Source organism: Scyliorhinus canicula, chromosome 6 (genome assembly GCF_902713615.1).
Source record: "Scyliorhinus canicula chromosome 6, sScyCan1.1, whole genome shotgun sequence".
Lineage (NCBI taxonomy): Eukaryota > Metazoa > Chordata > Chondrichthyes > Carcharhiniformes > Scyliorhinidae > Scyliorhinus > Scyliorhinus canicula.
Window position 1 is genome coordinate 139,648,361 of NC_052151.1, and position 12,167 is coordinate 139,660,527.

At 46.9% G+C, this 12,167-nt stretch overlaps 1 protein-coding gene across 1 annotated transcript in view; it reads right to left on the reverse strand.

The window, feature by feature from the left end:
• LOC119966836 (adhesion G-protein coupled receptor F1-like) overlaps window positions 1-12,167 on the reverse strand; it is a 99,980-nt gene that overhangs the window by 44,575 nt on the left and 43,238 nt on the right. The window contains exon 7 of the mRNA XM_038798807.1: window positions 6,128-6,301. Within this exon, the coding sequence (XP_038654735.1) occupies window positions 6,128-6,301 (174 nt within the window). The remainder of the gene's footprint in view (window positions 1-6,127; window positions 6,302-12,167) is intronic.

Below are 12,167 nucleotides of genomic sequence, written 5' to 3' on the forward strand. Positions count from 1 at the left end.
GGAAAGGGTTCAGAGGAGATTTACTAGGATGTTGCCTGGTATGGAGGGAAGGTCTTACGAGGAAAGGCTCAGGGAATTGAGGTTGTTTTCGTTAGAGAGGAGAAGGCTGAGAGGTGACTTAATAGAGACATATAAGATAGTCAGAGGGTTAGATAGGGTGGACAGTGAGAGTCTTTTTCCTCGGATGGTGATGACCAACACGAGGGGACATAGCTTTAAATTGAGGGGTGAGAGATATAGGACAGATGTCAGAGGCAGTTTCTTTACTCAGAGAGTAGTAGGGGTGTGGAACGCCCTGCCTGCAATAGTAGTAGACTCGCCAACTTTAAGGGTATTTAAGTGGTCACTGGATAGACATATGGATGAATATGGAATAGTGTAGGTCAGATAGGCTTCAGATGGTTTCACAGGTCGGCGCAACATCGAGGGCCGAAGGGCCCGTACTGCGCTGTAGTGTTCTATGTTCTATGTTCTAAGTCAGTTGCAACAAATAAAAGTGTGTTGGTGAAAAAGGAGCAGAACTTTTGCCTCTTCATACCACAGCATTTAATACGTCTAACACTCTGGCATTGCCAACCTCGCACTTCCAATCTGTTACTTCCAAACCGGCACTGTCAGGTTAAGACTGTCAGGTTGGCACTGACTGGTTGGCACTGCAGGGTGCCAGGAGGAAGCCATGTCTGGGGGCTATACTTATCCCAGCGCCTCTGGCATGGTCATCAAAACTGGCGTTCGTTTTCAAAAAGCAATAGTTATTCCCGCCAGTGTGATGTCATGGGGGGAGCATTTAATGGGGCCGGAAGTAACGGCGTTAAGTGTTTTAATGATATATAAATACATTTAAATTCATGGAAATCAGCTTCGTGTCATGACACTGGCAGGAGGCAGGGAAGATATCAAACATACATCTCGCCCTCGCAAATCCCATTATGGCCCTCTCATTATTCAGCAGCCATAACGGGATTTGTGCCCGTGACGAACAGGCCCACTAAATCTTGCCCATGGTCTACTTAAGTACTATTCTGTGATAAAATGACTTCTGTTAACTAAAATACGTAAATGTAGTTTTCAGCCAATATTTTGCAGTATTTTGCTTTCAATTTTAATTTTTCGTCAAGCTCATTAATAAACTGAACTGTTCCAGGAGGTCTTGATGCTCTTGTAAATGATTCCATTGGTCTTTTTATGCGCAGTAATCAAAATGAGTACAGGCTGAGTTTCCTTGGTTACCCTGAATAGCTCAATGAAAGGTCTGACCTTGATACAGCTCTCAACTGGGAGTCCCTGTTTGCTCTTGTAATTAATGGAAGAGCTAAGGTTGAATGCTGGAAGTTCCTACTGCCCTCATCTGTGTGGAATCCTGCATGTACATTCAATTTAAATAATACATTCTAACATGAGTTCCCTTTGTAAGGAGACGGGAAGGGTCCATGAATCGTTTGGGAAAGCGACAGTGGAGCAGGCGAACATCTGAGATGCAATGATGCAGGAATCTGCTGGCTGTCTTCCCACTGGCCTGGTGTACTCCAACAAAGTCAACACTTGTGGATATTTATGGGTACAATTGTACTGTAACAGTGGGAATTGTGCTCTGCATGTTTTTTGTGGTCTAAGGGTTTTTCTTATGCACTGATAATGAGGAGAACCTCTATGTTTGTATATTCTTGTTAAGTAAGGGGGTGATAGACATAGAAAATAGTAGGAGGAAGCCATTCGGCTCTTCGACCACTGCTCCACCATTTATTATCCCCTTCGCCCCAAGTGCGATATCTGGGTTTTTTTTGTATAAATTTAGAGTACCCAATTATTTTTTCTAATTAAGGGGCAATTTAGCATGGCCAATCCACCTATCCTGCACATCTTTGGGTTGTGGGGGTGAAACTCACGCAGACACAGGGAGAATGTGCAAACTCTCCACAGACAGTGACCCAGGGCCGCGATTCAAGCCCAGGTCCTCAGCGCCGTAGGCCACCGTGCTGCCCTCAAGGGCTATATCTAACTGCTTTTTGAAAACATACAGGGTGGGATTCTCCATCCTGCTAAGTACCGGCTCAAACGGACAATCCGCAGGAGGTTCACTTCAAAAAAATCACAAACCCCTCATTCTTCTGAACTCCAGTGAATACAATCCAAATCAACTCAAATTCACCTCACAAGTCAATCCTGCCATCCCAGGAATCTGCCTGGCAAACCTTCTCGGCACTCCCTCTAGAGCAAGAACATCCTTCCTCAGATAAGGAGACCAAAACGGCACGCAATGTTCCACGTGTGGCTTCATCAAGTCACTGTATAATTGCAGCAAGACATCCCTGCTGCTGCACTCTGAACCTTTTGCTATGAAGTCAACATACCATTTGCCTTCTTACTACCTCTTGTAACTGTATGCTTACCTTTAGACTGGTGTACGAGGATATGAGTCCAGTAAACCACATCCACTGTCTCCCCCTCATCAATTTTTCCAGTTGTGAATTCCTCCTCAATGAATTCCAGTAGATTTGTCAAGCATGACACTGCCACTGTTTTCCAAGTGCTCTGCTATAGAATCTTTGAAAATGGATTCTCTCGAACTTTCCCCATGAACAACGTCAGATTTACTGATCACTTATTCCCTGTTTTCTCTCTACATCTGTTTTTAAATGATGGGGTTACATTAGCCATTCTCCAATCTGTAGGATCTGTTCCAGAGTCTTCAGAATCCTGGACGATGACCACCATCCAATAATTCAAAGGCCACTTCCTTAAGTACTCTTGAGTGTAGATTATCAAGCCCTGTGGATTTATTGGCCTTCAATCCCATCACCATTTCTCTACTAATACGGATCTCCTTCACTTCCTTCCTCTCACTAAACCCTGTGTTCCTCATTGGTTCTGTTAAATTATTTGTGTACTTCTTTGTGAAAGCGGAACCAAATTTTATATTTGTTGGGCAGCCATTTCTTTGTTCCCCATTATAAATTCCCCTGTTTCTAACTGTAAGGGACTTACATTTGGCTTCACCAATTTTTTTCTCTTCACATAGCTGTAGAAACTTTTACTGTTAGTATTAATGTTCCCGCAAGCTTGCTCTCGTACTCTATTTTCCCCTTCTTAATCAATCCCTTGGTATTCCTTTGCTGATATCTAAATTATTCCCAATCCTCAGGTCTGTTGTCCTTCTTGGCCAATTTGTATGCTTCTTCCTTGGAACAAATACTATCTCTAATTTTCCTTGTAAGCCATGGTTTGGCCCCTTTTCTAATTGCTACAGAGAATAGAAGGAATAAACAGTTGTTGCAGTACACAAATGCATTCCGTGAATGTTTGCCATTGCATATCCACCGTCATACTGTTCAGTAATGTTTCCCAATCCATCATAGCCAACTCACGCCTCATATTGTCGTAGTTTTCTTTATCAGGAATCAGGACCCTAGTCTCAGAATCAACGATGTCACTCTCCATCTTGATGAAAATTTCTATCATGTTATAATAATAACAATCTTTAATAATAATCTTTATTGTCACAAGTAGGCTTACATTGCAATGATGTTACTGTGAAAAGCCCCTAGTAGTCTGTTTGGGAACACAGAGGGAGAATTCAGAATGTCCAAATTACTCATCCCCAAGGAGTCTGGCACAACTAGATTTCCTGTGATTCCTTTCTCATTGCACAATACCCTGTCTAGCCTGACCTCAAATTGGTTCCTCGTCGTATCAGTCCAGAAAACTATCCATATACACACCAAGATGGGATCCATACAGATGAGCAATTCTCCATTCTTCTTATTGACACAGATCAATGATCTAACATTCTGTTGGCCTCCTCTGCTTCTTTGTGACAAATATGATTTTTCCCAATCTATATGAAGATTAATATCACCTGTAATTACAGATGTTCCTTGATAACATGCGTCTCTAATTTCCAGTTTAATGCCATTCCCAACATCATTGCAACTGTTTTAGAGTTTATATACCATCCCTACAAATGTTTTTTGCTCCTTGGTGTTTTTCAGCTCTACCCATACAGATTCTGGATCATCAGAGCTAATATCATTCCTCACTATTGTATTAACCAGCAAAGCAACTCCACTGCCTTTTCCTTTTTGCCTGTTCTTCCTAAAACCTTCTTACCCCTGGATCTTCAGTTCCCATCCCTGGTCTCCCTGCAGCCACATCACCATAATACTGACTATATCATATCTGTTTACATCTGTTTGCATGATTCATTCATCAACTTTATTGCAAATGCTCCATGCATTAAAGCACAAAGCCTTAGGCTTGTCTTTTCACCATTATTTGTCCTGCTCACATTTTTCACTATGGCCCTGTTTGAATTCAGCCCATGGTTTATCTGCCAATTACTTTTCATATTCCCCTTTCTGTCTTTTGTTTTTGTCCTTGATTTCCCCCTCCTCTGACTCCTTGCATCGGTTCCCATCCCCCTGCCTTTTTAGTTTAAACCTTCCCCAGCCACTCCAGCAAATACTCCCCCTCGGACATCAGTCCCGCCCCTGCCCAGTTGCAACCCGTCCAATTTGCACTGGTCCCACCTCTTCCAGAACTGGTCCCAAAGTCCCAGGAATCTGAAACCCTCCCCCTCACGCCATCTCTTCAGGCACAATGTAGATAATATTATTAATGTCACAAGTAGGCTTACATTAACACTGCAATGAAGTTACTGTGAAAATCCCCTAGCTGCCACACTACAACCCCTGTTCATGTACAATGAGGGAGAATTCAGAATGTCCAATTCACCTAACAAGCGCGTCATTCGGACTTATGCGAGGAAACTGGAGCACATGGAGGAAACCCAAGCAGACACAGGGAGAAGGTGCAGACTCCGCCGGTGACTCAAGCCTGGAATCAAATCCGGGTCACTGGCGCTGTCAGGCAAAAGTGCTAACCACTGTCCTACTGAGGCTCGCACCAGATCCACCATGGTCTTATTAAATACTGCACCGGCTCGAGCGGTTGAATGGCCTAATCCTGTTTCTTGTTTGTATGTATGCATGGAATAAAAATCGAGCTAACATAATGATGTGCAGGAGAACCATTCTGCCAGATTAACATCCAACTGGTGAAGACTAAGAATGCATCGCTATGAAATTATGTTTAAATGTACATATTTTATTAATCGTGACCAGACGACTTAAAATTCTGCTTCACTGATGCTCTTTGAGTGGTAGTGGTAAGTACATAGAATTCATAGGATTTACAGTGCAGAAGGAGGCCACACGGCCCATCGAGTCTGCACTGGCCCTTGGAAAGAGCACCCCACTTAAGCCCACACTTTCATCCTATACCTGTAACCCCACCTAATGTTTTTGGACACTCGGCAATTTAGCATGGCCAATTCACCTAACCTGGACATCTTTGGACTGTGGGAGGAAACCGGAGCATCCAGAACAAACCCACGCAGACACGGAGAGAATGTGCAGACTCCGTACAGACAGTGACCCAAACCGGGAATTTAACTTGGGACCCTAGAGGTGTGAAGCAACAGTGCTAATCAATGTGCGGCCGTGCCGCCCTGTGCTACCTGTTGCTACATTAAAATTTCATGTTTAGAATAGTTGGCATTTAACATGCACTTCAAGAGTAAACAGCAAAGCAGGTTACAAACATTAAAGTCATTTTTGCAAAGTTCCTTTGATACCTTGGGTTTCCTGAGCCTATGTAGCACTTGTCAAAAATAAGAATTTTAACATTGATTCTGGGACTGTTACCTGCTACATGTCGTTCAAGCCTAGAGCAATATACTGCTTTTCTATTTGTCATACAGCTACAGAGCACAATGCAATATTTGCTGGTGGAAAGCCTACGCAGAAAATGTAGCCACTTTAGTGGTTTCAAGGCTGAGGTGCAGCTGTGGTACATTCCGCATGTTGTGGTTCATTCCACATATTATCTGGGTAGACAGTAAAGGGTCTCAGCAAATTAGCACTACAATCCTTCACCTCCCAATATCATAGGAAGCCACAAGAAAAATGATTATGTTGATGAGTAAAAGAAGAACATTAGTTTTAAGGTTGATATAGCAGAACCAATGGTCCTTCACAAAATAATGTTGGTACCCTTTTCAATGAATTTCAACAATAATTGACATATTTGGGCATTTTGACTTTTGATCAACACCATGATTATTTCTTACCTCCATTACGGTCATGTTAAGAGTAGCATCTGTCACTGATGCAAAAATCTTGATGATGTCAACAGTGGCGATGAGGTTTCCAGGTGTTGAAATATCTTTCAATTTTGAAATGTTAGCTAAATTCCCAACCAAATGGTCAATATTTTTTGCTAATTCAGTTGCGTTCTGAATGACCTGGAGATAATAATATAAAAGATTTAGAAGAAAAAAAAAATGTTAATATATTGGAAAAGAAGGATTTTTACTAATTATCCCAGACATACTCTGCGATGGAGAGAAAACTCTTTGGCAGACAGGAAACAAAGAGTAGGAATAAACTGAATGGCACGCAGTGACTATATTAATGATTTAGATGAGGGGATTAAATGTAATTTAGGGCAGCACGGTAGCACAATGGTTAGCACAATTGCTTCACAGCTCCAGGGTCTCAGGTTCGATTCCCAGCTTGGGTCACTGTCTGTGCGGAGTCTGCAGCTTCTCCCCGTGTTTGCGTGGGCTTCCTCCGGGTGCTCCAGTTTCCTCCCAGAGTCCAAAGACGTGCAGGTTAGGTGGATTGGCCATGCTAAATTGCCCTTAGTGTCCAAAAAGGTTAACTGGGGTTAGTGGGTAATGGGGATAGGGTGGAGGTGTGGGCATGTGCAGGGTGCTCTTTCCAAAGGCCGGTGCAGACTTGATGGGCTGAATGGCATCATTCTGTACAGTAAATTCTATGATTCTATGTAATATCTCAAATTTGCAGATAACACAAAGCTGGGTGGGAGGGTGAGCTGTGAGGAGAATGTACAGTTGTTTCAATATACAGTATAACATGGATAAATGTGGGTTATCCACTTTGGTAGCAAAAACAAAAAGGCAGATTATTATCTGATAGGCCATAAATTAGAAGAGAATGTGCACTGAGCCCTGGGGGTCCCTGCACACCAGTCATTGAACGTAAGTGTGCATGTACAGCAGGCAGTAAAGATGGCAAATGACATATTGGCCTTCATTAAGAGAGGATTAGAATACAGGAGCAGGGGTATCTTGCTGCAATTAAACAGGGCCCTGGTGAGGCCACACCTGGAATATTGAGCGCAGTTTTGGTCTTCTTATCTGAGGAAGGATGTTCTTGCTCTAGAGGGAGCGCAGTGAAGGTTTACCAAGCAGATTCCTGGGGTTGCAGGGCTGGCCTATGAGGAAAGATTGAGTTGGTTTGGATTATATTCTTTAGAGTCCAGAATGGGGGGGGGGGGGGGGGGGGGGGGGGGGGGGGGGGAGAGAGAGAGAGAGAGATATAACTGAAAACGATAAAAATCTAACAGGACGAGATAGTATCAATGCAGGAAGAATGTTCCCAATGATGAGGGCATCCAGAACCAGGAATGCCAATCTTATGATACGGGGTTGGCCATTAAGGTCTGAGATGAGAAGACATTTCTTCACCGAGAGAGGTGAGCCTGTGGAATTCACCTCCACAGAAAGGAGCTGAGGCCAAAATATTTTATGTTTTCAAGAAGCAGCTAGACATTACTCTTGAGGTGAAACGGATCAAAGGATATGGGGGGCGGGGGGGGGGGGGGGGGGGAAGTAGGAACAGTCCATTGAGTTGGATGGTCAGGCATGATCGTAATGAATGGCTGACCAGGCTTGAAGGACCGAATGGCCTCACCTTGCTCCTATTTTCTATGTTTCTATGATGACCAGAATAGGGAGGCATGCCCTAACTTCAGGCTGGGATGAGAAACTATAAAGGCAAGAAGTCAGTACACTAATTGTAGCTGCACAGTTTGACAGAGTAGAACAGAAGAGACATTGAGAACTTGGCAGAAAGGCACTGCTATAATCATAGAGAATTTTAATCTACATATCGATTAGAAAAATCAGATGAGCAAAGGTAGCATAGATGAAGAGATCATAGAATGATTTGAGGATAGTTTCTTAGGAGAGCACATTCTGGAGCCAACCAGAGGGAAGGCTTTAATAGATTTTGTATTATGCAGTAAAATGGGATTAATTGATAACCTCAAGGCACCCCTAAGTAGCAGCAATCATAATATGATTACATTTTATATTCAGTTTGAGGGAGTGCATCCAAGCCCATTGCTTTTAAACTTAAATAAGGGCAATTGTGAGGACATGAAGCCAGAGCTGGCTGAAGCTAAACTGGGAAATTAGGTTTAGGGACAGGTCAGAAGAGATGCAATGGCAGACATTTAAGAAAACATTTCAGATTATTCAAAAGATGAAAATGAAAATGAAAATCGCTTTATTGTCACGAGTAGGCTTCAATGAAGTTACTGTGAAAAGCCCCTAGTCGCCACATTCCGGCGCCTGTCCGGGGAGGCTGGTACGGGAATCGAACCGTGCTGCTGGCCTGCTTGGTCTGCTTTAAAAGCCAGCGATTTAGCCCAGTGAGCTCATTCCAACGAGAAAGAAAGGTTCTAAGAGAAGGACACCCATCCGCGGCTAAATAAAGAAGTTAAATATAGTATCAAATTGAAAGAATATAATTTTGCAATAGTGAGTGGCAGGTCAGAAGATTAGACAGAAAGACTAAAGAATGAGTAAAAGATTAATAAAGAGGGAGAAATTAGATAGAAAGCTTGTTTGAAATACAAAAACAGAAACTGGTCAGCATGGTAGCACAAGTGGCTAGCACTGTAGCTTCACAGCGCCAGGGTCCCAGGTTCGATTCCCAGCTTGGGTCACTGTCTGTGAGAAGTCTGCACGTTCTCCTCGAGTGTCTATGTTGGTTTCCTCCGGGTGCTCTGGTTTCCTCCCACAAGTCCTGAAAGACATGCTGTGAGGTGAATTGGACATTCTGAATTCTCCCTCTGTGTACCTGAACAGGCTCTGGAATGTGGCGACTAGGGTCTTTTCACAGTAACTTCATTGCAGTGTTAATGTAAGACTACTTGTGACAATAAAGATTATTATTATTATTATTATTAACAGATAAAAGAGTTCCCTGAAAAGGAAGGAAGGAAATAATGTGAGTGCTGGTCCTCCAGAGAATGATCCTGAGCAACAATGAGGCTCACGCCGCAGCCGCAGTTAAACGATCCATCCCCCCACACACACAGTCAATAAGATGGCTGGGAGGAGAGCAGTGCCACGGTTCAGGGACGCTGAGCTGGACACCATCCTGGTCGCTGTGGAGGAGAGAAGGATGACCCTGTACCCCGGTCCAGGAGGAAGGCCACCAGGCGGTGTCGTTCGCCGTGCCTGGGTGCAGGTGGCAGACGTGGTCAGCACCATGGGCAACGTCGTCTGGACTGGCATCCAGTGCAGGAAGAAACTGCACAACTTCCTAGGCGGCCAGAGTGAGTCGGCAGCGCTGTGCCCCTACCACCAATCCTTCTACCCGCCACACACATGTAACCCGAAAACCCCCACCCTCCCCCCACCCACCCCCGGGAGACAGCTGAACCCTCACCCTGTCCCACATGCTTGCACCCATGCCAGCCGCAATGGGCGGGTGCCCTGGCTATTGATGCCATTATCTACCCAACTCCTGGGCTGCACGTGCTGGATTGTCTAACACTGTTGTTTTTTGTGTTTGCCCCCCCAAGTGAAGGCTACGTACAACCGTCAGGAGAGGGACCATCAGTCCTGCGTCCCCTCACCATGCCCGAGCAGAGGGCACTGGACGTGGTCAACGGCCTGGAGGAAAGGGAAGTCGGCGACTCAGAGGTCGGCGGTGGGCGAGCAATGATATCCCCTGCTTAGTTGTGGATCCTCATGACAGATGTGAGGACCCACACCCCCCATCACCACCACCCCCCCACCCGTCCCCACACCCCACACTCTTCACCCACGTCCCAGAACTCCAACACCCGCCCCCGCCCCCGCCCCCCTGGCCCGCAGTCTAATCATACAAGTTGTCTTGTGTCTTACACAACCTGCCAGAGAGGGGCCCAGTCCACCCTGGAGACCCCTTCCCCCAGCCAGTGCCAGAGCTGTTGCCCCCCCAGATGGCTGAGCACTGACAGGAAGAGCAGCCTGAACACCAGCCCTCTGCCCGAGACTCAGGAGATCCCAGAGTTCAGGTCAGAGGAGGACACAGACTTTCATTCACAGCTGTCTCCTGCACCCTCCACCATCCCAGAGACTATCACCTCGGTTAGGCACATTAGTGAAGAGGCTCCTGGGACACTATCTGGTGCGGACCACACAGCTGCTCCGGGACAGCAGGTGGAGGTAGGAGCAGCTGAGGGGCTGGATGGTCGGAAGGCTGTCCGGCCCCAGGATCCAGCTGCCGTCCAGACGGGTCTCGGGCTACTGGAACGTCCAGTCCCACCCACATTGCAGATCCAGGCAGAGACCCAGGGACTACAGGAGGGGATAACAACGGGCTTCCAGCACCTGCGGGTGCAGGGGGAGGAGTCCATCCGTATGCAGGAGCAGGGAGTGGTGCTGGTCATGCGTGCCATCCAGACCGGTACCGCATGGGTGGCGTCCGCTGTGGAGGTAATGGGTCCGACGGTGTCTGATATTGGTCATTGTGTGCAATGCCTGGGGCATTCTGGGCAAGTGAGGGCTGAAGCCCAGGATTGGGCTGCCCTCTCACAGGCAACCATATGCCAGAGCCACCTGGATATCGCAGCGCCGCTTCTCAGCGTGACCCAGTCACAGCAGGTCATGGCTGAGAGCATTGGCGGCATTGCCCAGGTGCTGGTCGGTGTGGCACAGACTCAGAAGGAGCTGGTCCCACACCCAGAGGGATGTCGCCCATACCCAGAGGGATGTGGCCCAGTCACTGGCTGATGTGGCACAGACCCTCAATGTGTTGGCACAGACTCAAACAGAGATAAGCCACTCCCTGTGCTACATGGCCGCAAGTGTGCAGACCTTTGTCAAGACCAGAGCGGGCTTCCAGGACTGGCAGCGCCAGGTGGCAGGGGGACCTCAGGGGATGGCTCCGGTCGCACCCCCATCCCATGGAGTAGCCCAGGGGCCATCGGATAACCCAAGGGAGGAGGAGGTGCTGGGGCCCGTGACGGTGACCCCTGCAGGGGAGGTATCGGAACAGCGGAGCACTGCGGAATCCCCCCTGTGGTGAATTATAAACCTAGTAATTCACACTGTGTTGTATTACATATATTGTGTCCTTGTGGGCTCTGTATACGAGCCGTTGCGCGGCTCTGCACATAGGGGGAGATGAGGAGTTTGTACTGGGCTCCACCATTGGCTCTGCCCATGGCTCCGCCCATGGCTCCTCCCACTAACCGGAAGTATAAAGCTCTGCAGTCGTGAGCCTGCTGCCAATTCATCTCGTCGCAGGAAAGCTCTGTTGTAAGATTATTAAAACCACTGTTCACTTCCAATCACGTGTCTTGTGAATTGATGGTCACATCAATTTAATAATCTTAGGAAACTTGAAGAAAACTACTATGGAATCAGCCCTCAAACCTGACCGACTAGAACTCGACCCGCAGGCTGCAGAGGTGAAAGACATCTTTCTACACTGGCTCAGATGTTTCAAGGCCTACCTGGCTGAATCAAGCACTTCAGAAACTACGGAGGAGCAGAAACGCAGCCTACTGCATGCAAGGGTGAGCCACCGTATCTCTACTCAACTTTACAGAAGTTCCTCATATACGGAGGCCCTGGCCATGCCCGATCTAATGTACGTGAGGCCCATCAACGAGGTCTACGCGCGCCACATTTTTACAACCCGCCGCCAGCGCCCCGCGGAGTTTCTGGATGAATTCCTGCACGATATAAAAGCCTTAGCTCGGGACTGCAATTAACAAGCAGTATCAGCCGCCCAGCAGATGGAGCTCGCTGTCCGAGATGTGTACGTGGCAGGGCTCAGGTCAAACTATGTGCACCAGCGGTTGCTTGAAAAAGGGGCCCAGAACTTGGAGGACACTGTAGAGTTAGCTACAACCATGGAGGTCTCGTTCCGCAGCCTCACCTTGTTCCCCGCGGACCAAGAGACCCCATCCTGGGCCCCCGACCAGCGACTGCCCCAGGCCTGCGCCGTGCGGCCACCCACCCACTACGCAGCCCCAATGTGCCATTTTTGTGGGCAGCCCCAACACCCACGGCAGCACTG